This window comes from Chaetodon auriga, chromosome 19 (assembly GCF_051107435.1).
Source record: "Chaetodon auriga isolate fChaAug3 chromosome 19, fChaAug3.hap1, whole genome shotgun sequence".
Classification (NCBI taxonomy): Eukaryota; Metazoa; Chordata; class Actinopteri; order Chaetodontiformes; family Chaetodontidae; genus Chaetodon; species Chaetodon auriga.
This window is the reverse complement of record NC_135092.1, coordinates 22,555,151-22,577,500: the sequence shown is the minus strand read 5'-3', so window position 1 is coordinate 22,577,500 and position 22,350 is coordinate 22,555,151. Positions and strand designations below refer to the sequence as shown.

The window sequence follows — 22,350 nt, the reverse complement described above, 5'->3', positions numbered from 1 at the left end:
TAATGTTCTTCCTCATCAGCTTCACTGATTTCTGTAAATATCTCTTACTGTGAATCTGAAGCAGCAACACGTTTCACAGACTGAAAGATGTGGAACGCTCCAAGAACACCTGTTTGAACATTCCACAGGTAAACAGGTGAGAGGATCATGATTGGGATGAGGATGGAGCGAGTTCACCACTTTGTGAACACATGAAGGATGAAGGAGATGAACACATGAAGCTGCTGTCAGTGGACAGATTGATTATTGATGATTGATTGTGGTTTTAATTAGGTTTTACAGTCCACGCTGTTTGGCATCGCGGTTGTAGATTGTTTCTGCCGGACTTAATTGAATTTAATGAAGACATCATCAGTTTTAAACACACAGATTCAGATGAAACACACGCAGGTCTGGAAGCAAAACGGTGTGAAGTCAGGCTGAGGCGGTTTGTGCAGCGAGGACTCAAACAGGCCTGATGTGAAAGCACTCGTACGAAGAGGAACCCGGAGTGTTGGCGGCGCTCTTCTCTGTATGAATGTTCAGCCTTTTACAGCTCGACTCCTTTTCTCTCTGCACAGAGGACAAAACAAAGACCTCATTTACATTTAATAAACGAGTGTTTCACATCTCAGAAGGGTGAAGTGTAAATGCATCCAAGCAGCGTTCAGGACAAACTGAAAGCTGGTCGTTCAGACCGCCTCTGGAGGACACACTCATGCTGTCCTCCTGCGTCCTCCACGTCGACAATCTGTGAAAACGTCCCTCCGAGAGCCTGAAGTGTTCGACCGATCCCCCGGGAACAGCTTTCAGTTGGACAGTTGTTTGGAGGAGTCCCTCAGTCCAGCAGCTACCTGAGGGCCTCTCACCTGATGTTGAACAGGTGGCGTTCGTCAGGTTGAAACGAGCGACAGGTTCGTGGAGGGGGGACGGCTCATAGGAAACAGGCAGAGGTTTAGGACGGGACCCATGCTGTTGCATTGTCTCGTCTCTCAGCTCCACCGTGTGTAGATAAGATCCAGGTCCGTATTAATTCAGGTCTCTGTCCTCTGCAGATCCTCGTTCATCTTGGTGAAGTCCATAATTAGATATGAGTCTGTGCAGAGAGTGGACATCTAATTAGAGTTTGAGCCAGCCGTCATCTCAATGCACCTGCTCACCTTTCTAAGAGGACATTAAGCTGCAGCTGCACGTCACGAGCCGGGAGGCGAACACGCAGCACAAACATGTTTTTAATGGGAACGCTTCCAACGAGTCCTCAGTGGCATTGTGCTTAGTGGAGCTTTGAGCGTAATGATTTGACTTGACTGAGATAATGAGACGCCATTTAATGTGGATGAGAGAGTAAAAGATACACAGGAAGTGTGGATTTAATAAAAGCAGCCTCAGGGGACGCTGATTTTAGTGACGCTGCGTCCAGGCCTGTGATCCACATCCCAAAACAAAAGAGCCCTTCAAATCAAAAGGACTGTCATTGTTTTCCAGCTCATTTATGACACATTAAGATCATCACGTCGTGTGTGTGCGTTCTGTGGTTCACAGCGCTGTGTGGCATCACGTCAGTGAGTAACGTGTTTGCTTGTTTGTCGTCCTGCTGCGACTTCGACTGACGCCTGAAGTCTGCTGGGTTTGGGGGTTCAGCCTCCACTAAACAGCAGAAATCTAACGTGTGATGTTTGTTCATGTTAATGAAGCTCCGTCAACGACTCGTCTGCTGTCGGTTCTGATTAGCTGCAGCCGCTGAAGCTAAGCTAGCTGCTATCTGCTCAGTAAATCCCATCAAACAGAAGAACGGCTTCAAAGTCGTTTTCTTTTTCCACACGTTAAATACAGAACGTGTGTGTGTGTGTGTGTGTGTGTGCGTGTGTGTGTGTGTGCGTGTGTGTGCGTGTGTGTGTGTGTGCGTGTGTGTGCGTGTGTGTGTGTGTGTGTGTGCGCGTGTGTGTGTGTGGAGGGTTTGGAGTTAGCTTGCCTGTCACTTGTCTCTGTGCAGGACGTGGTTTTCATCGGTACTCGTAGATTCAAACTGAGGGATTCTTGAAAAAAGACAAACAGGACATGATGCAGAGGACACGTTTGATTGGTCCTTCAGAGGACACTGTGGACCACTTTCCTCAGTCTTCGTTAAATCCTCATGATGATCAGTGTTCAGTGGCTGCAGCGGTTCTTTAATCCTGCTCAGGACATGCTTACTGCCCCCCGGTGGTCAACACGTGTCACTTTGTCCCTGAACGACGAACTCAGAGGTGCCACAAAGATCCGTGCAGGCGGTCGAACCCTCAGAGCTGCTGCTGAGTCTCTGCGTCATCAGGAGAAGTGGAAGTGTTTCCATTGTTGACGTAGATCTATTGATGGGCTCTGTGGGGCGTTCTTGTAAGAAAACAAAGCTTCTGCGTACCTTCATTCCCTCCGATACGCTGCGTGTCCTTGAGGTCTAACAAACGCGTTGAATGCAAAGCCAACAGCAGCTGAAAGCAGCACTGCGTGAGGCGCTTTGCTGTCCACGTGATGCTGTTAAACCTGCCGTAAACACACTGATCCACGGCGCCACGAGCTGTCCACAACCTCACAGGGCACCTTTAATAAAATAAGATAATCCTTTATTAATCCCACCGCAGTGTTACAGCAACAAAGGGCAGATAAAAACAGGCTGGATGTGATAAACAGGTAAACACACAACAGTAAAGAGGCAGCGTTTGAGTTCACATCCCTGCAGGTACTGATAGGTTTGGGATCTGTCAGTGTCGGCGTGTGTGTGGTCGGCTGGGACCAGTGACGAGTGGAATATGAAAAGCTGATTTATGACTTCAAAATCTACAGGATGCAGCTCATTTCTAGCTTTATAAAACTGTAAATAACAAGTTTTTTCCAGCTAAAATCTCTCCACGTCCAAAAAGTCAACAAGTCGACACGACGCACGTTTGCATTTCGTCCAAACGTCCGTCAGCTGCACAGTGAGGACACGAGTCCACGGGCCAGAGGAGGACATCAGAACACCAGGAGCTGGACGCTGCTTTGATTTCATCTCATGGCGTCGAACACAAACAGCTCTGTGCGAGGAAGAAAGAGGCAGCGTGAGTCATCGGCCTGCTGGGCTTCGCTCAATGACAGCGAGGAGCGCGTCAGTTAGACATGACAACACTTCAGCAGTTTTCACCCCTGCTGCTCACAATCTGTGCGGCCGAGCGCTTCAAACTGTCCTCTGCTGTCCCTGCAAACTGTCCAACAAAATCCACGTTTCAGGCGTGTTTGCTTCGTTTTCACGTGGCTTTTTCTGCTGAGTCAACATCAGCAGACAGTTACCTTTGAAAATACGCACGAAGCCTCGACTAATATGACAGAGCTCCCAAATGTTTAGTAGGATTTCAATGTGAATCATTTCCCTCCAGTGCTTCATGGTGAGGCTGCAGGTAATGCTCATGTTCATTCATCTGCCCATCGATCAATCATTAATCATCCAAAATGTCAGAAAATAGTGTTTTTTGATTTCACGCAGCCGAATCTTCAGATGTCTCGTTTAGTCCGACCAACAGCCCAAAACCCAAAAACATTCAGTGATAAGAGTTTATGGTGAAGACGAGGGGCTGAAAGCAGTCGATGTTTGGCTTTGACGCCTTATTTTCTGTCAGTTATCTCATCAATTATCTGACTGCTTGTTGCAGCTGTGGAGGCTCATGTCTGATCCATGTTGGTGATTGATCATAGAGTTTCCTGTAGGAACCACTGAGCTTGACTGTCTTAAATTCACTGATATTAGCGATTAGCTGCAGATAATAACCATAAGTGAACCACTCAGGACCTTTTGCGGCCCTGAGTTCTGTCTGCAGGCATTCGATCGGGCTCCATAAACCACCTGCAGATTGACTGATGAATAATCTGCAGATGGATCCAGACTGGAAGCTGCTGCTGACCGTTCTGATGGTTCAAAGACGTGAAGCTGCGGCTCGTTCTGCAAAGCTGAACGTTCGTCAGTGATGGTCAACAACCAAAATAGCATCGCACTGGCTTTGTGTCACGGCTGCACCATTTTGATGTAGACTGACAAGTGGGAGGTTTTTTAATTAAGCCTAAAGGGAAGGACACGACAGAGCAGTGTTCGTGTCTCTGTGTCAGACATCAATATTTTTATCAGAGCTCTGAATTAAGCTGAATTCATGACGACGTGCGCAACATTTAACGTCTGAGTCCAAACTCAGAGGAATCCATCATTTTATTGAAGGTAACGGTGCGTTTCATTGGTCGCCTCTGACCAATGACACAGGACACGTTTCATACGTTACCAACAGCGTGTCAGACGTAGTTCAGCTGACTGGTACACGCACACGATGGCGGCGCGGCGACAGTCAGGCAGGAAACTACAGCAACAAACTGTCTGTGAAAACAGAATCTGGAGTTTGAAGATACGACCTTTTGTTCCCAGTTGGTTTGACTGAGAGAGCCGTCACACACTGTGGCCTTCAGGCATTCATCAACACGTGCTGACACAGAGACTAAACTCTGCCACAAGATTTATACCCACCACTTATCAAGACGCACACCATGAGTCTGTGTCAGAGAGGTGCATGCTGGTCCTCAGCAGCGCTGAACAAAGGCGGCGGTAAATCTGAAGTGTCAGCTGACATTAGTTTGTGCTCAGTCTGCCTCTGCTCGTCTCTCTTCTGTCTGTTGGATTGTAAATACGCTGCTTATTGGCCCGTGGCTGCTCACTGAATGATACAGAAGGAAGCAGACATGTCGTTTGTTATGAGCTCCAGTCTGCTGGGTGCTGAACGGGCTCCAGGACTCCAGGATGTCTGCTCTGCGTTTGGATGCTCTCCTCATGTTAATGCTTTCCTCTGTCACTCCGCTGACAGGCAGGTCAGGTGAATCAGGAAGTCTCACCTCCCCCGAGGTTTGATGGGCATCTGCCCGCGCCTGCAGTTGACCGACCATCTGTCGAGGGTTTTCCCAGCGCCATTTGCTCCGTGAACGCTGCAGACTCACCGGAAAAACATCGGACTTCAACTCGATTTGTTCAGCACTTTGGTTTGTGACTAAATACCTGCAGAACTGATGACATTCACCTGTATGTTGTGCTTAGCAAGCTTAGCATGCTAATAACATGGTAAAATATGCAGACATGCTAAACGTTAGCATGTCGTGAAGAACCCACAGAGCTCTGCAGACGTCACTGCGTCAGCTGTCGAAGGTCATGCGTTCGCCGTGTGAGTCATGTTCGGCGTGTTGTGAAGTTCTGCTGCAAGTGGTCAGAAAAAAAATGCTGTTAAAAACCCGTTTTTCTTTCTGACCTCTTGTCGCTGTAAAATAACAAATGACATCTGAGAGAAGCAAAGGGGGAAAGTGTGCGGTGTAACACAACGCGTCGGATGTTGGGGCGGGCGGTTACAAAGCATCTGACTCCATCAAACAGCAGTGTGCTTCCTGTCCCCTTCGCCTGTTTGGGGAGCTCCGACCGTAAGTTGGCAGCAGCTGCATCACTGAAAACAGGCGACAAACACGAGCAGAACCTTTCTGCACAGTGAGGGATTATTAGCAACGTAGCGCGTGTGCTCACTCACACGTTCACCATTAATCATCTCAGCGCTTGTATTTGTGGTCCTCTGTATTTTTAGAGGCGTGACTGCGTTCAGACGTCTGATGTTTGAGCCGATCGAACCAAAGCACCAGGTCACGGGAACAAGCTGAAGTTATAACGTACGTGATCCCGTGAGTCACCCAGTACGGATGTAAGTCTGAGAGATACCGGCCTGAAAACAGATCCTTAAAGCTGAGCTCAAAGCGGTCCAGCTGCCTGCCTTCACGCTCTGCAGCCGCACATGAAATTTAGAAAGTGACTCAATTCTTGAGCATATTTTCATTCTGCAGATTGATCGCTGACTGAGAGCGACAGTAACCGTCATGTCGTCAGCGAAAGGCTCGTCACGCTTCCTTTTAATAATCAGCAGAGTGTGGGAGGATTGTTCTACTTATTCATCTACTCGTTTCCACTCTATTTACAAGGCAGGGAAGGATGCATGCAGGAGAGAATGGCGCCACCGAAAGCGCCAAGGCCGAGTCTTCACGCGCCGCCGGATACGTTCATACAATAAAGTCAGTAAAGGAGGCCTCGCGTCCTTTCCTGCTCGCTGGCTCCTTCTGCCTTTGGGCCTTTTAAGTGTGTCTCTATCACCAGAACTCTGTTTCACACCATCTGTCATTCACACGAATTCACACCTTTTCTGTTTACCTGCAGCTGTGACTTAACGCTCTGTCAGTCACACGTGGAGACGACGACACGGTCAGACGCTGTCATCCTGCTTTACGTGTACAGATAAAGTTAATGTTAGAATTACAACCAGTGTTTGGAAGGTCGCTGCTCAAATGTAATAGATTATAGATGAGTTACTCTTTGACTGGTTAAAGCTGGTGGGGGCGGACACATTTACACCTGTCTGTCTCTTCAGGTGTGTTTTGATGCTCGCCCTGCTGGTTAACAGGTTTTCTGTAAAGTGATGGTTACATAAAGAAAGTATTGTTGAATTGGCTCTTGTCCGACGACGGTCACCTGCCTGGAGCTGGTCGCCTGGTCGCAGGCACGGCAGACAGGTAGCCTGCAGCAGTGATTTGATTGGACGATGCTCCAAACAGACGCTTTTCTCAGTACGTTCAGTTTGATCAGTAACTGGAATTTGAATACACATTTTCACTCTTTCACTTATTTTGTAGATTAATGATGTGATGCCGTACGTGCACCTAATTACTCCCCAGCACTGATCAGAACAGGGAGGCACATAATGAGGCTGCGAGCCCCCCGGCTGGACCGGCCAGAGGCAGCCTGGCTTCAGTCCGAGTCGGACTCGCCATCTGTCGGATGAATGGCCGAGCGGATTCCCGCCTCGGCCTGCTGGCGTGGACGCTCGGCGTTGAAGATGAGCTGAAGATTTCACAGGGCTCATGGCTTCAGGACCCGACGTGAAGATCAAGGCTTTTACCCCAACGCGAGGCTTCAGCGTGCGAGTCCATAACATGATGCAAGCTGCTGGAACATGGCGCCGCATCATTAATCATCCCGCCCCCTTCCTGCGTAACCAGGAGGACACTGGGCCTCATTTATCATGCTGTCATGGCAACTAACACAAAATGAAGAGCTGAAGTGAGCATTAGAACCTCGTCTGATCTGATTGATGAAAGTTTGCAGAAACACGATCGGCGTGTTCTTCGCCTCCATCTGATCCATCTGCATGTTGACTCTGTTTATCTCTCAGCTGCTAGCGCTGAGCACAGATTAGCACCTTGCAGCTGCCTTTAGCAACATAACGAGCACCCTGCTAATCCTCTTTCACCCAAAACAACACAATAATCACATGAATGAGCATTACAGCAGCATTACCGTTATTTCCTTTGCTTAATTTCCAGGCTTGTCACACTAAACGGTTTTGTGATGAAAGCATCAGAGCAACAGATTGTGAAGCTTCAGCACTTGTAATTATTTGTCAGAAATCTCAGCGCGGCTCTCAGACTGGATGTGAAATTTATCTGCGCCGTGATCGAGATCGGCTCGATAAAGAACGCTTCTCTTCGAGGGCTTAACATCAGAGACTCATTTCAAAACCAGATCGGCTGCCAGCAGACCTCATTCAGATAAGACTGACTCGGGAAACTTTGAAGTAGCACCAGAGGAGCTGGATCGCTGCGACTGGAGAGGACGAGGCTGTTGACGAGGATCTCGTTTGATCTGCGGCAGCCTGTATTCTGCTGTGTGGGACTGAAGGTGGAAGGAGGAAGAGGAAACACGTGTTTGTGAGTGTGTGCGGTGGAAGAAATTAGCTTCCTTATCCTCCCACGGACTCGGCAGCATGTCCTGATCGTTGTCGCCGCTGATTGACGGAGACGTTAAAGGATGATGAGATCTGAACTCCAAATGAAAAGATCATATTTGAATGTGTCTGTAAGTGATGAAGAGGAGCAGCTCTGGACTCAGTCTGACTCAAAGTGGAAGTCAAATTCAATCAGGGGAAGAAGAGTGAATTGGAGATTTCCTCCGTCTTTGTGCCGCCTCGTCCTTGGATTCGTCCTCCCCCTGTTTTTCTCACCCTCCTCCCGGCTTCGTATTCATCGTGTGAGGTTATTCTCCCTCCAGCTGAGGAGACACTTTAAATCCTAACGGACGTTAAACCCAGACACTTCTCCTCTTCTCCAACACAAAGTAACCGCGATGTAGTTTAAACCAAACCGGATTAAATAGCACTACTATGAGGCTGTCCCAGTTCCACACTCAGAAAACACTCAGGTTATTTATATCTGTGCAGCCTGAACGCTCACACCAATCAGGGAGCGTGGTTACGGCGTCCTCGCCTCGGCCGCTTCAGTCCCTGTACATGTACAAGGTGATGACAACATCACAGCCCCCCGACACGAGGGGTATCTGACAACAGTCCCAGAGGATGATGAGTCATAATGTGATGCCAAGCGGCAGGTCTGCAGCGAGAAAGGTCCTCTTCATCAGGGTGGGGAACGTTCGGCCTGCGGGCCACATGTGGGACAGTTCGATCGGGCCTGTGATAAAAGGAAATAACAGAGGACAGTAAAGTGACACGTCCTTCCACGTGGTCCCTGAACACAACACTCACAGCAGTTATGTGACATGTCATTGATGATTTGCATCACATCGGCTATCGAGACAAGAGAAGAAGAAAGGAGGAGAAAGGTGATTCGCTCTCAAAGAGAAACGAGCAAACGGTTCATTTGTGCTGAAGTGAAGTCAAAGCAGTTAGTTTGAGAGGACGCAGCGAGAAGCAGCTCTCACAGACCTCATTCGGACAGAGACGGCGTCCTGCAGGTGGTTTGTGCTAAGCTAACAGTCAAGAAGCTAAAGCCTCTTCTACCTGCACCATCAGCTGGGATGATGCTGGCTTGTTGCCTGGTACCTGTTAGCCTGAACCTCAGCGGGTTAGCATGTAGCCACGTGTGGAGCCATCAAGTCCACATTCAAGACCGTTTTCCAGGACTTTAGTTTGAAAGATTTTGGAGTAGAAGTGATACTCTGTGTGTGTGTGTGTGTGTGTGTGTGCGCGCGTGCATCGAGTCGAGTCGTCGTTATCGCCGCACGCTTCGTATGAACGGCGTGAGAACACAAAGCATCAGTCAACGGCAGCATCAGTTCATGAGGTTTAAAAGTGAATTTCAAACATCATCATCTAATCAACAGATTACGCAGCAGCACTGCTCTGATTCACAGCTCTGTAATTCCTTCTTTGAACTCCATAACTGAGGAAAGTGGGGCAGAGAAATATAATTAAATAAATAAGGATTGAACCAAAGATTCAGGCAGAAAATTCTTGACCAAGCTTCATTACTGAGGCTGCACTGAGGCAGCGCAGAGGTCTGCTCTCTCTTCTTTGTGAGGCTCTGCAGATTTCTGATGATCTCCATTAGCCTCGAGTGAAGCTTTATGAAAACACGCAATTTAATTATCCATGCAGTGTAAACTCTGAATTTTTAATGGCTCAGAGATAATGAAGCTTTCTTTCATGTTTCCTGCTTTATGTTTGTTTGTTTGCTGGTGTTTTTTAGGATGACATGTTTGGGAATCATGATTAAATGTTTTGTAATTCATCAGAGAAGCTTAATGAAAGGAAACGTACGAAGAGCGCGACGCCGCTCAGACGCTTTGTTATCACAGTCACAAACAGTCTGACACTGAGCTTATATGACGCTCACTGTTGTCGTATATACGTGTGATGATGGGGTAGAGCACATCTGAACAATCGGAGCCACTTTGACTCATGACTCACAGGCGAATGCTTCAGATTAAAGCCGACAGATTAGACTGTGAGTGTTTGTGCGTGTGGAGCATCGGCGGATGGTTTGGTCCTCTGGTCTGTGCTGGTCTGAGCGAGCAGGAGACGAACTGACCTCCAAAAGTCATGAAGTTAATGACGAGACATTCTCTTGTTTTTTAATTTGTTTTGTACCATTTCACAGTGAAAGAGGAGCACCAAGCTTTGGGCAGCCCGACAGATCTCTGAGCTCAGTCAGCTTCAAAGGTCTTTGGCTTGTTCACAGCCGGAAAGGCCAGCTGATGCAAATTCACGAGCTTCACAAATGCTGCGACTCCTCAGACCTCGTCCCAACAACCAGCAGCCATGTTCTCCTCTGATAGTTGAAGCCCACAGAGCAGCAGAACAGTGGAGGTCGAGCTGAGGTCTGACAGACCAAGAAGACCTTCAGATGCTCGTGGGATCGTTAGAAAGACAATCAGACCTTCATGAAGACTCAGAAAAGGTGCATCTGCACAAATATGAGCTTCATGGAACAGTTTCCTGTGTCTTCAACACAAAGTTCAGCGTCAGACGTTTGCAGAGGAACATCTGAACACGATCCTGTGGACTGATGAAGATAAAATAGAACTTGTTGTTAGTGAAGTTATGTTTGCAGAGCTTCACTCACTGATTGAACCTTTATTTAAATGTTGAGGGATCATTGGTGACCTCATTCTCTGTGACGTCCAGAGAATATTTAGAGCAGAATAAACACGAAGATGACGGACGAGGAACCGAACATCAGCAGAGCACAGTAAACACAGGAACACTGAGGCGTGGAGCAGTTTGTCATCATGGTTTCAAACTGACTGACGACAATTATGTTCAGCTTTAATTTGTGTTTTCCCAAATTCAGTGTTTGCAGGCGGAACCTCCATCATTAGCAAATCACCAGAAGAGTCAGATAATGACGGTGGGAGCAGTTTAATGAGGGCGTGCTGCCGTTAAAGGCTTTCAACACGAATAGAAACATCTCACTGTTGGAGACGCTCATCCAGCCTTTTCACACAAAGCGCAGCGACGAGTGGAAGAAGTGACAGCGCCGGCGAACGTGAGGGTGGAGCGACAAACCGAGACAAGAGAACTCCTCTCCAACCGTCAAGCACGGAGGCGGATCCATCATGCAAACATCAGAGAACATGGAGCCGGAGTTCACCCACACGTGACCCAGAATTTAAAAATGGATTGATTGAAGCTGCAGGTTGTTCCGGCTTCACGCTCCATCAGCACCACGCCTGTCAGAGGTTTGCATGCAGACATTCATCAGTTTTTTATCAAAAGCAGATATTTTCAGATGCAGGTCTTCATGTTTTGCAGTAAACTGGAGAGTTTCCGTCCATCCGAGGAGACCTCTCGCTGTGAGTCACCTCACATCAGCATTAAAACGTCTCCCTGCTCGTCCCACCTCTGCCTGCCACTGAATCCACTCAGCATCTCATGACGCGAATCTCACCGTCCACAGAACAGAAAGCAGGATTTCTCCAAACGCACCGCGGCTGGTCGGCTGAGGTGACGTGATGCCGATTGTCAAAAAAATTCTAAACCTTCAATATAAAAAGGCCATCGTCGTCATCAAGGGGTCAAGTGGCTCCACCCGTGCCCCCCTCCATGTCCGTTCATTCGTGTCATACATCAGATAACTGGACTGCATGTACGACAGTTTACTCTCTTACATGAATTCACTGATGAAGATCAAAGGTCGTTTAACGTCCTCCAGTTCTGCTCTGACTCAGTATGTCAGAAAGATGCTCGAGTCTCCAGACCTCATCCACGTCTGCAGCTTATCACAGCCGACAATGTGCTTTCATGTTATCGATGAACTCTATCATCATCATCATCATCATCATCGCCCACTTACATCATGTTCATCTCCATTCCCATGGTGCAGTTCTCTTGGCAGGACCTGCCTCTTTCACATTCTACATGGACTCGTTCATTTCTCAGCTGCTCTTCATTTCCAGTAATCCTCTTAAACGTTGGCAGAAAACAGAGCAGTCTGCGACGAAGCCGAGAGCTGAGGCCGAAGTCAGAGGATTCTCACCTGCTGCAGGTAACAAACAGGCGAGCTCGTCAGGAGTAATGAGGATCAGCCCACAAACACTGGACACGATGGTCTGATGTGGGGGCGCGAGGACGAGAGACCGAAGGGGGGGTTTCAAGAGACAAGCGTGAAGACGGGGCATAAAAGAAGCTCAGAGACGGTTCGCTTTGTGATGCAGTGATGTTTTTAGCTCTCTGATGTGGAGCTCGTCAGTACGATCATGCAGGTTTTTAAGTTCTTCAACCAAACAACCACAAAAAAAGCTCATTTTTTTATGATTTGTCGTTCTGGAATCTGATTCAGCATCAGTTAAAATGACATTTCTCCCATTATGTAACATATTTATATCATAGAAATAGAATGTTAGCGTGTTAGAGGCTCACGTCATGGAAACCTGGACTCTGTGTGACCCAGACGAGCCCCCGCTGTGACTTTCTGCCCGTTGAATGAAGAAATATTGTATGAAAACATTCTTATTGGCAACATAAAATACGTCCTGGCCTCTTCTAAGCAGCTGATCCCAGAGCTGCTCTAATAATCAGAGGATGTTTGTCAGACTGCTGGATGTTAGATTGGAACTGATAATCACAAGCAGCAGATGTCAGACGGCACACATCTCCACGTCTGCTGCAGACGGGAAGTCAAAAGACAAAACCATCATAAGAGGAAACTGTTTCCCGGAACTTTTTACCCCAATTAGGAGAATTGGTGGCGGTAAACTTTGTGAGCGTCTCTGGTTTTGTAGCTTTTCTGCAGTAATTTCACCCTCCGAAGTCAGTCAGTGCACACTGCTGCGTCTGCTGTGGCCCCACCGGAGGTGACTGAGAGCAGGTTTTAGAATAAGGACGCTCGTCTTTCCGTCTGCATGGAGACGGATTCAGCATCAGATCTCTGATGCCTTCACTGTCGGGTTCCTCCATAATTGCGTGGAGGAGGAGAAGGCGCTGAGAGTGAGGCAGATGTCAGCGGTTTGTTTTCAGCGTGCTTTATGTAACACCTGTGAGACTGTCGTCCTGTTTGAGTGCTGCACAGTTCTGCTTATTCAGATGAACAGACAGTCTAATAAGGCGTGAATGTGTTCGCATGCTCGTGCAGCAGAGACAGAGCAGGACACAGCGAGCGTCTTCGTCAACGATGGTGCAAGTGAGTCACTGTGGATGTGCAGTAACACCTGCGAGTGTGTCTCAGTCTCTGGCAGCTCCGTCCCTCGGGTCCCGCAAAGGCTGTCAGAGGGGAGAAATTGAGAGTGGGAGAGACAGACAGCGTCTCCGGAGAGGAGGCCGGCTCGGTGAATGGGCGACACTATCAGCGCACATGTATGGATATGCTAATGAGAGCCAGGGTTGATGAATGTCGTAATCAGTGGACGTGCATTGTGCCAGCGGGATGAGATGGCTGCTAATAAGCTGCATCTTAATCAGACAGTTCACTCAGAGCATGAAGTCCCTGAAGAGAAGAGAGGCTGCAGCCTGCACGTGGTCCATCAACACAAAGACTGATACAAGATGAATGAGTTCCACTGATTTTCTGAATCATCAGTATTTATTGTTAATATTAGCGATGAGTCGAGTCACACTTAAGGTTCAAAGAGTCACTCGGATCGATGAACACGTGAAGAACGAAGCTTTTTAAAATCAGCTTATCGTTCTGTTTTACAGCACACAGATGATGAGTTGTACGTTTCTCATTAAGCAGCAAAGAACCTGATAAACCCACCGAGCTCTTCCTGTCCACCACTTAATGAGACACATTCTGTGACTGGCTGGAAGGACGTTAATTACCGAGCTGCTAAAAACAACATATTTTTCTCTTCAGAGTGACTGCTGGACTTACTCATAACTGTATGTGCTTATGTTATTAACAAACAGGCAAATGTTTGCTGATATATCCACAGTGAGGACTTTATGAGGCAGCAGTTAGTCAGAGCTGTGCGTGTAGAACAGGTCATCAGAAACAGCTGAACAAAAGGACAGACGTCGTAAATATGAAGTTATTATTGCATTCCCGTTTGCTTGTCGTCAAATCAGCATCAAAATATCAAAGTATCGTAGTATGACGCATAATATAAAAGGACAAAGGAACGTAGCTGCAGCAAACAGCGTGACCTTCGTCACGACCTTCATCACGACCTTCATCACGACCTTCATCACGATCTTCGTCAGTCCAGAGTGCTTCCACACATGGCAGACGATCATCGTGACTTGTTTTCAGCACATTCAGTGTTGAGCTGAAATCTCTGCTGGATAAACTGATAAACAACTCTCACATTTTTTTTTTCTGTCCTCGTCTCGTCATGTGACCGAGCCGCTCACACACTGTCGAGTACAGCTGGAATTGTAGTCGTTTGCCTTCTGTTAGATGCAGATGATTCTTCCGTTCAGCGGGGCTCTGCTGGTCTTCGTGGTGCACCTGGTTCAGGTCTCTCCTGCCCCGGCCGTCAGTCCCTCCGCCCGTCCACAGACGCTGTAAGTGTTGGGCGGCTCTGATCTCGTCGTCTCTGGAGGTCGCGCTCAGACGTGGTGCTTCGCTCGCTCCGCTGCTTTCGGCTGCTGCTGAGCGTGTCCCTGCTGATCTGGACTGCATAATGTGACATTACACCAACAATAGCTCATGCTAATGAGTGTTTGTGTGGGTGGAGTGTGAGGGGGGAGCAGGAGGTGTTAACGCTCCTTCACTCTGGTCTCCTGCTCTCATTCTTCACCTCCACCTGAGCTCAGCGCTCCTGAGAGCTCCTCACCTCCTCGTCCGTCTGTCTTTATCCTCAGCGTTGGTGTGTTTCTGTTCTTTGCAGGGAAACGCCGACGCTGAGCTGATCCCCGGGACAGTGAAGGAGGACGCCGTCTGTCTTTGAATCCTCCGTCTCCTCCTCACAGCTCCTCCTCCTGCATCCCGTGAGCAGCTGCAGGCCTCCACGTGTTCAGGTTTGGTGAAGAGAAGTTCAGTCGCAGCCTCGGGGGCCTTGGTCCCGTTGACCCTTGACCCCTGACGCACCGCCCCCCCCCTCCCCGCCATGTCCAACCACAGCAGCCTCCTCGGTGACTGGGAGGCCTCCGATTGGGCAGAAACCTCTCAGTGCCCGCCCTCAGTGGGCGGGGCGACTTTCTTGATCGTAGCGTACAGCGCCGTCATAGCGATCGGGTTGCTAGGCAACGCAGGCTTGGTGTTCATCATCGCCCGGCAACAGGAGTTGCGCAACGTCACCAACATCCTGATCGCCAACCTGTCGTGCTCCGACATCCTCATGTGTGTGGTGTGTCTGCCTGTCACCGTCATCTACACTCTGATGGACCGCTGGGTGCTGGGAGAGGCCCTGTGTAAGGTCAGTGGACACACACACACACACACACACACACACAGGCAGGTCACACAGAACACCTCCACCTGTCCTTACCTGTCTCCACCAGGTGACGCCCTTTGTTCAGTGCATGTCAGTGACGGTCTCCGTCTTCTCGCTGGTCCTCATCGCTCTGGAGCGTCACCAGCTGATCCTCCATCCCACCGGCTGGTCCCCCGCCGCCGGACACTCCTACCTGGCCGTCGGCCTAACGTGGTTGGTCGCTTGCTTCATCTCTCTGCCCTTCCTCTCCTTCAACATCCTCACTAACGACCCCTTCCAGAACATCAGTCTGCCCGCCAACCCCTTCAGGTGAGCTCAGATGACTCATGCAGGTGAGTGCAGGAGGAGCCTTGAAGATCTACTGTGACTGACTAGAGCTGGTTTGCTCCTGGCTGGCTAGCGTGTTAGCCTTTAGCTCGCAGGCTACAGTTCTCCGACCCGCCCTGTGAGCGGCTGCAAGAAGCAAATCCTGCTTGATTATCGATGATGAATTTCAGTCTGGTGTGACTTCCTGGTGAATTTTAGAGGTTGTGCGACTGTGAACAGTCCAAGATGGCTGTCATGAGGTCTTCAGGTACAGCAGCAGTGAAACAGTCGTCTGCGCCTCTTTGGTAGTTTCCCGCCTCCAAACCCACGTGTTTGCACCAAGGTGCATGAAATTGTCTTTCTGTCCGCTGAAACCGCCTTTTATTGCAAATGTAAGACAATTTTCACTTCGGTGTCACTGAGACAAACTGCACAGGTCCATCTGAAATCTGGTGAATAATCCACCTGAACCGATGATGAATGCATAAGTGAATTTTCAAAATGAGACACCTGATCTGAACAGACTCATTAGACCTGATCCAGGATGCCGTCGACCCGAACAGACGCTGCTCTGTGGGTTTCACTGAACTGAACTGGGAGGTTTTTTTCTGTCTTTGCTTCAGAAAATGAGCCCAGTTTCAGTCGAGGCTGCAGCTTTTATGAAGACGTTTTTCTTCTTGTTTTGTACATCGTACAGTTCAGGGAAACACTTCACAGTCACCATCGAGTCGTTCAGATGCTCTTCGTCTTCCTCAGGCATCAGACAGCCAGATGACAATGAATCTTCAATAATAAATAAATGGAAGAAAAATGAGGTGAAATCAGAGTCTCTCTTGTTAACAGGCTAATTCAAACAAACAGCAACTGGCTGGAGAGATGCAGCCTGAGTCATTTAGAAATCTGATCATCCAGAGTGAATTTATTTCTTTATCTGAAGTGGAAGAACTCGAGCAGACGTCTGAATGCTGATTACATATTTAGCGTCTCTCGTCCTGCTTTGAAGCTGGATCCCTGCGGTGCCTCTGAGCGCTCGGCTGAGGAACGATGAACTCAGCGTTTACTCTTCGTCACTGCTTCCTGGTCTTTTGCAGCATTCGCTGCGTTTTCACGCGTCGCTGCTGCTGACTGGAAAGGTTTGACACGCTGCCGTGTGGGATTACAGATCATTTCCAGCTTCATCAACTTGTTAATCCGATGGATTCCTGTCATTAAGAGATATTGATTATGTCACTATGTCCTTTCAGACAGAATTTTAAAACTTATTTCCCACTGAAGCCTTAAATAATGGAGGACAGCAGCCCTGCGTCTCACAGTGAATCCACCAGGGGCGGAAATCTTTGGGAATCTCAAAAGATTCAAAACCAGTTCTCGACTTTAAAAACAGAAAATGGAGCTTATTCCACTTCACTGTGTGTCAAAGCACGTTAGCTCCACTGAAATGAGCTGATGTGTCATTAACTGCATTCATTTAGAGAATAAATAACTGTCAGACATCAGCCTGAATATTTTTGGGAAACAGATACCTGTTTTCTGTTGTTCAGCTGTTTTTCAACCCGTCTGCAGCAGCAGAGACACTCTGCAGAGCTTTTGATGAAACACTCTGAAGACCGAGTTGTTTCCTTCAGCTGAGCTTCATAAAGTGCTGCAGCATGCCAGCTGTTAGTCTGGAGTTTGGTGTGTTTGGCATGTCGATGGCAGCAGCTTTGTTAAGATCACAAAGGAATCATATTCCACCATCAAGTGCTGTTTAAGATAAGATAAGATAATCCTTTATTGATCCTCAGAGGGTATTGCAGAAGCACAAGGACACAAAGAAGTTCAGATTAACAGAGACAAAATAATTAGCGGTAAACAAAATAAATCGAGCAATAAAAGTAGAAACTTGGTGTACAATAAAGCTCAAATTACAAGGCGAGCAGTACATACACACAGTACCCACAAGCAATGCTGTACTTCAACTAATACTGCAGTAGTATCTGAAGTGAAGTGACACAGTGGTGTGATTGGCAGCAGAAAGGTCAAAGTAAAGTACCTGTAAGAGTACCATGATACATTTACTGCAGCAGACACCAGAGGAGTATAAGGAGAGGTATAAGTATAACAGTGTACATGATGTGTCTGTACGTCCAGCCTGAGTGTCTCTCTTGTCTCAGGGACCATCTGATCTGTATGGAGCTGTGGCCGTCAGATAAGCACCGCCTGGCCTACACCACCTCCCTGCTGCTCTTCCAGTACTGCCTGCCGCTCCTGCTGGTGCTCCTCTGCTACCTCCGGATCTTCCTGCGCCTCAAACGACGCAGGTGCTTTGATTGTCCTTCGCCTCCCTTTGTGTTGTGTTGTTGTTGTAGATGGCGGCGCTCTGTGTGTATATTCAGTCATTGTGCCTCCATTTTGCTGTGCTGTGCAGGGACATGCTGGAGCGCAGCAGGAGGACTCGGGGAGCCCAGAGGATTAACGTTATGCTGTTAGCCATCGTCGTAGCCTTCGCTCTGTGCTGGCTGCCGCTCAACGTCTTCAACACGCTGTTTGACTGGCACCACCAAGCCCTGCCCGACTGCCAGCACGACGCCATCTTCTCCGCCTGCCACCTCACGGCGATGGCCTCCACCTGCATCAACCCCGTGGTGTACGGCTTCCTCAACAGCAACTTCCAGAGGGAGCTGAAGTCGACGCTGCAGCGCTGCCAGTGTGGAAACCGAGCAGCCGAGAGCTACGAGAGCTTCCCTCTCTCCACGGTGGGCAGCGAGGGCATGACCAAGGCCACCTCCCTCAACAGGATGGGGTCGGTGTGCGTTCCCTCACCCAGACCTGAGATCAGCTCAGCAATACCAGCGAAAGCAATACCGGCTAACACCTAATCATGAGCACTGTGAACTCTCCTTCATGTGGCTGGAAGGCAGACGGCTCGTGATTGGCTGACAGCTGGAACAGCGAGTAATCAGGAAGAGCTGTCTGACACCTCTGAGTCAAATACTTCTCCAAATTTACTTCACTTCCATAACTTTTATACCAGAAACAAACAGCTTCGCTCCAGCTGGCTGCGCGGAGGCAGGAGAGGATGTGGGTGGAGGCTGACTGATGTAGCTTCAAACCCAGAACATGAGAAGCAAAATCCTGTAAATGGACTCTGTTGAGGGACGTGGAGATGAAGCAGATGTTACTGTTGCTATGGCTGTCAATCTTTCTTTCTAGAGTTCAAGTCGATTTTTGAAACAATGGATCCATGCTTTGAAACATACGTTCAGCTTCTCATTTTTAGTTGGCGACCATCAATTTTGTCGGCTGAAGTGATTTTTAGTTGAAGGCAGCTAATTAAAGTTAGCTCAGTGAGTTGGGTGAAAACTCAACGTCACGATTAGGCCGACCTGTTTGAAAACACGTGAAAGGGTCATAACTCGCTCATGACGTACGGTTAATGACATCATGCTAAAAAAACGGAGGCTAAAGCTAACAGGTTCCACGTAAAAATGTGAACGTCCTCATCAGCTGATGATTGACGTCGAAGACATGGAAATGAAGAAGCAGCATTTTTGTGTCTTGCAGATGGAGCTAGTTAGCTTATAGCAGGCTACAGTGTCACAAGAAAACATGGAAGGAAAAACACTGTAATATAAGAAAAGTTAATGTTATGTTGTTCTGACCCTGGATGCTAGAAAAGTATACAGAAAACACAGTATTGATGCTTTATTGTTCATATTTTCAAACATTATGTTTCACAGGACAGAGCTGCTAATGCTGAAGCTAACATTAGCTTAAACTCTGCCACACAGTGACATCTGTACCCCAACATAATAATGTAGTTAGCTAATGATATGCTAACTGTTCGCCTGTAACGCTGGGTTTGCTACAGTAAGCTAATTAGCTAACTTGCTAACGTTTGCAGCTCACATTAAAGCAGATAATGTTTAGTTAATTCCTTATGTTGTTGGAAAAGTGATTAAAGGACACGACGTTCACGAGCTTCTCTGCTGTTGGAGCTACATCATGGACAAGATGCTAAGCTAATATTGGACGGTCGCAATTCGGGGATGGGATTAGCAGAGGTCAAATGTTGGCTGTTAGTGACCAAATATGGAAAATGAAGTCGATGAAGAAGGAAACTGTTGAACAGCATCATGCAGAAGAAGATCTGGACCTGAATGTTCTGAACAGTGAAACCATGAAATCAGCTCTCTGTGTTTTAAATGTACCTTTGCAACGTGTAAACGATCTCATTCTAGTGAACGCTGTGGATGAGCATGCCTTAGTGTGGTGGACGTGATCAGTGCTCGACGTACAGAGGAGGTAAAGAGGCTGCTGTAGATTACTGTATTATATAACTCATTTACTATGAACGTTTTCATGACAAACACTCAACCAGTGACGGACGTGATCATCAGCTCACTTAGAAATACGATAAAATGTACGAGCGACCCTTCTGTTATCGATGCCACTCAGCCTTACTGTTTTCTGAATGAGCTCAAACTTTGTAGGAATGTTCCAAATACTGACGACTCAGCAGGTTTTGTAGCAGCCATCAGACCAAACACGATGCTATGAATTAAAAATCACCGTCAGCACCTCCAGGAGTCATTTTCAAGACACGATCTCTGATTCTTTTGTTGCCCGAATCCCCTCCCAGCGATTTCAGAAACAACAGAAATGACTTATATCGTAAAATTCTGTTGTTCATTACAATTTTCAAGTTAAGATTTTCCATCCTGGCTTTAAATTTGAGCAGCTTCCATTTCACAATTTACATTTTTACCCTCAATACCCAAATTTCCCGTGTGATTATGCCTTTTTAATCTTTGTAGAATTATGATTTAATTTCCATTTCCTCGTCGTCATTCTTCTTCCTGGGAAAGCGTTTATCAGGCAGAGAATCTTTAACTGATGTGATAATCGATGAGTTTTGAGCATTTTCATCTTTGCTGAATTCTGTCAAGCTTGTCAGTTCATTGTGGTCATGTCATTAAACCCAGTGTGGAAAATGCAGACGTGTGGTTCAGTCATGTGGTGCACAAAGTGTGAAAAACAGCTTTTCCCCTAACAGAGCTGGAAATGTACAAGGTGTGATTAATGAGAGACCCTGCAGCCGCCAGCAGAACCCCTGACATTTCATTTCTGTCCTGAGTTCAGGTAATAAAAGATGCACTTTCACTATGTTACAGCACGAAGGTGTAGGGCGGGAAGTCGGGTGGAGAGGGACATCGCACAGTGTGAGGTGAGACGCACGCAGGTGTTCAGAAAACAACAGGAAGTGAGCTGTTGGCTGCTCGTCGACGCTGCAGTGACACTCGACTGATGGAGCTGATTAAGACACTTTCGACGCCTCGGCACCTGATTTATGCCAGAATTCGTCCTCTGAGTCAAAACTCGGCCTAACACGCTCAAACGGTTTTAGATTCAGTGACTCACGCTTCCAGAGGGGATGGTTTTCTCTGATGTCTGAGAATAAACGGCCTTAAATCCACTTTCAGAGAACAAAGATCTAATATCTGCAGAAGTTGACTGCAACAATGTACTTCCTGTTTATATCTGCCAAAGCCTCTGAATTATGGGAACTGTAGTCCCAAAACTAAGACTGTGATCATCCCTCAAATCAAAGCAAGGAGGATAAAGAAGAATAATAAAGGCTGACGTGAACCTCACTGAACCTGTGAGGAGCTGAGGGCAGACATCAGCCTGACCTGCTTCAGTGTGTTCGACGTCCATCACTCAATGTCAGCGGCACTTACACAACCATGCAGGTACTCCACATGGTCCAAGAGCAGCTTTCAGTTCAGTGCGGGTCTGCCCTGGGGAGGCCTTCAAGGCTCAGTGTTCCCGGACGGGTAAAAAGCAGAAGAACGAGCAGCTTGGAGATCCACTTCAAATACAAGGACAGCACTCATTTGACGGGAGGAGCAGTCAGTCCACAGTGAAACAGGAGTCACTGTAATCATTCCTGAGGTGGGAGTGAAAAATGACCCTCATATGAGCTCCAGACCAAATCCACCAGAGACATGAATCCAGTCCCAGCGAGGCTTCAGACACTCACAGCTTCATTCTGAGGAAGCCTGTCGGTGGTCTGCTCGTTTCCATTATGTACAGTCTCCATCTAATTAGCTGTGCGTGTGTGTGTGTGTGTGTGTGTGTGTGTGTTTGTGCGTGTGTGTGTGTGTGTGCGTGTGTGTGTGTGCGTGTGTGTGCATAACGGATAATGAGTTTGTGCCTGTGTGTGTGCATCTGGTGCCACATCTCCGCTCTGTGTGCGTTAGAATTCCCACCCCGCCCAGCGGCTCCTGAAGTGGCCTCAGGTTGTGCTGCTGATGGAATCCAGGCGTCCAGCTGCAAACTGGCTTCCTGTTTGCTCGTCACACACAGATTGAATTACTTGTCACTCTAATTAACCCCACTGTGTGCCTGCGGGGTCTCTCTGGCACAGGTGTACCGGGGGGAGGGTGTGCATGTGTGTGTGTGTGTGTGTGTGTGGGGGGGGGGGGGGGTCTGTGCAGTGAATAGATGGTCATGAATATGCGAGTTAACTCATCCTGGTGGAACACTTGAGGCATCCTCTTCATCCTCCTCACAGAGCAACTTTGAAACTTTCACGCTAGTAACTTTGCATGATTGGCCCTCAGCTGGTTTTGAAATATGAAACAGCCAATCAGAGTGAAGAGCTGCCATGACAGCAGGGACACGTGGGGCCACAGGGAGATTCGTTTGGACTTAATCAATCTTTAATGAAGATTCATTAAGCTGCAGTTTGTACAGTCAGTGAAAACTTTAGCTTTAGCACTGGAGGTACTGGCAGAGTATGTTCTTACTGAAATGCATCCTGGGAGTCGTAGTGAACATCCTGCAGGAACGTCACTTAAAATACAGCTGAAGAGAGTTTTGTAGGCTGTTTCTCATCACAAATA

At 47.9% G+C, this 22,350-nt stretch overlaps 1 protein-coding gene across 3 annotated transcripts in view; it reads left to right on the top strand.

The window, feature by feature from the left end:
* Positions 1-20,439, top strand: part of npy8ar (neuropeptide Y receptor Y8a) — a 23,743-nt gene extending 3,304 nt beyond the window's left edge. For all 3 annotated transcript variants that reach the window (XM_076758561.1, XM_076758564.1, XM_076758563.1), the window contains exons 2-5: positions 14,612-15,139; positions 15,225-15,466; positions 17,617-17,763; positions 17,871-20,439. In XM_076758561.1, coding sequence (XP_076614676.1) covers positions 14,831-15,139; positions 15,225-15,466; positions 17,617-17,763; positions 17,871-18,321 — 1,149 coding nt within the window. In that variant the 5' untranslated portion in view covers positions 14,612-14,830 and the 3' untranslated portion in view covers positions 18,322-20,439. The remainder of the gene's footprint in view (positions 1-14,611; positions 15,140-15,224; positions 15,467-17,616; positions 17,764-17,870) is intronic.
* Positions 20,440-22,350: the final 1,911 nt, after the last annotated feature.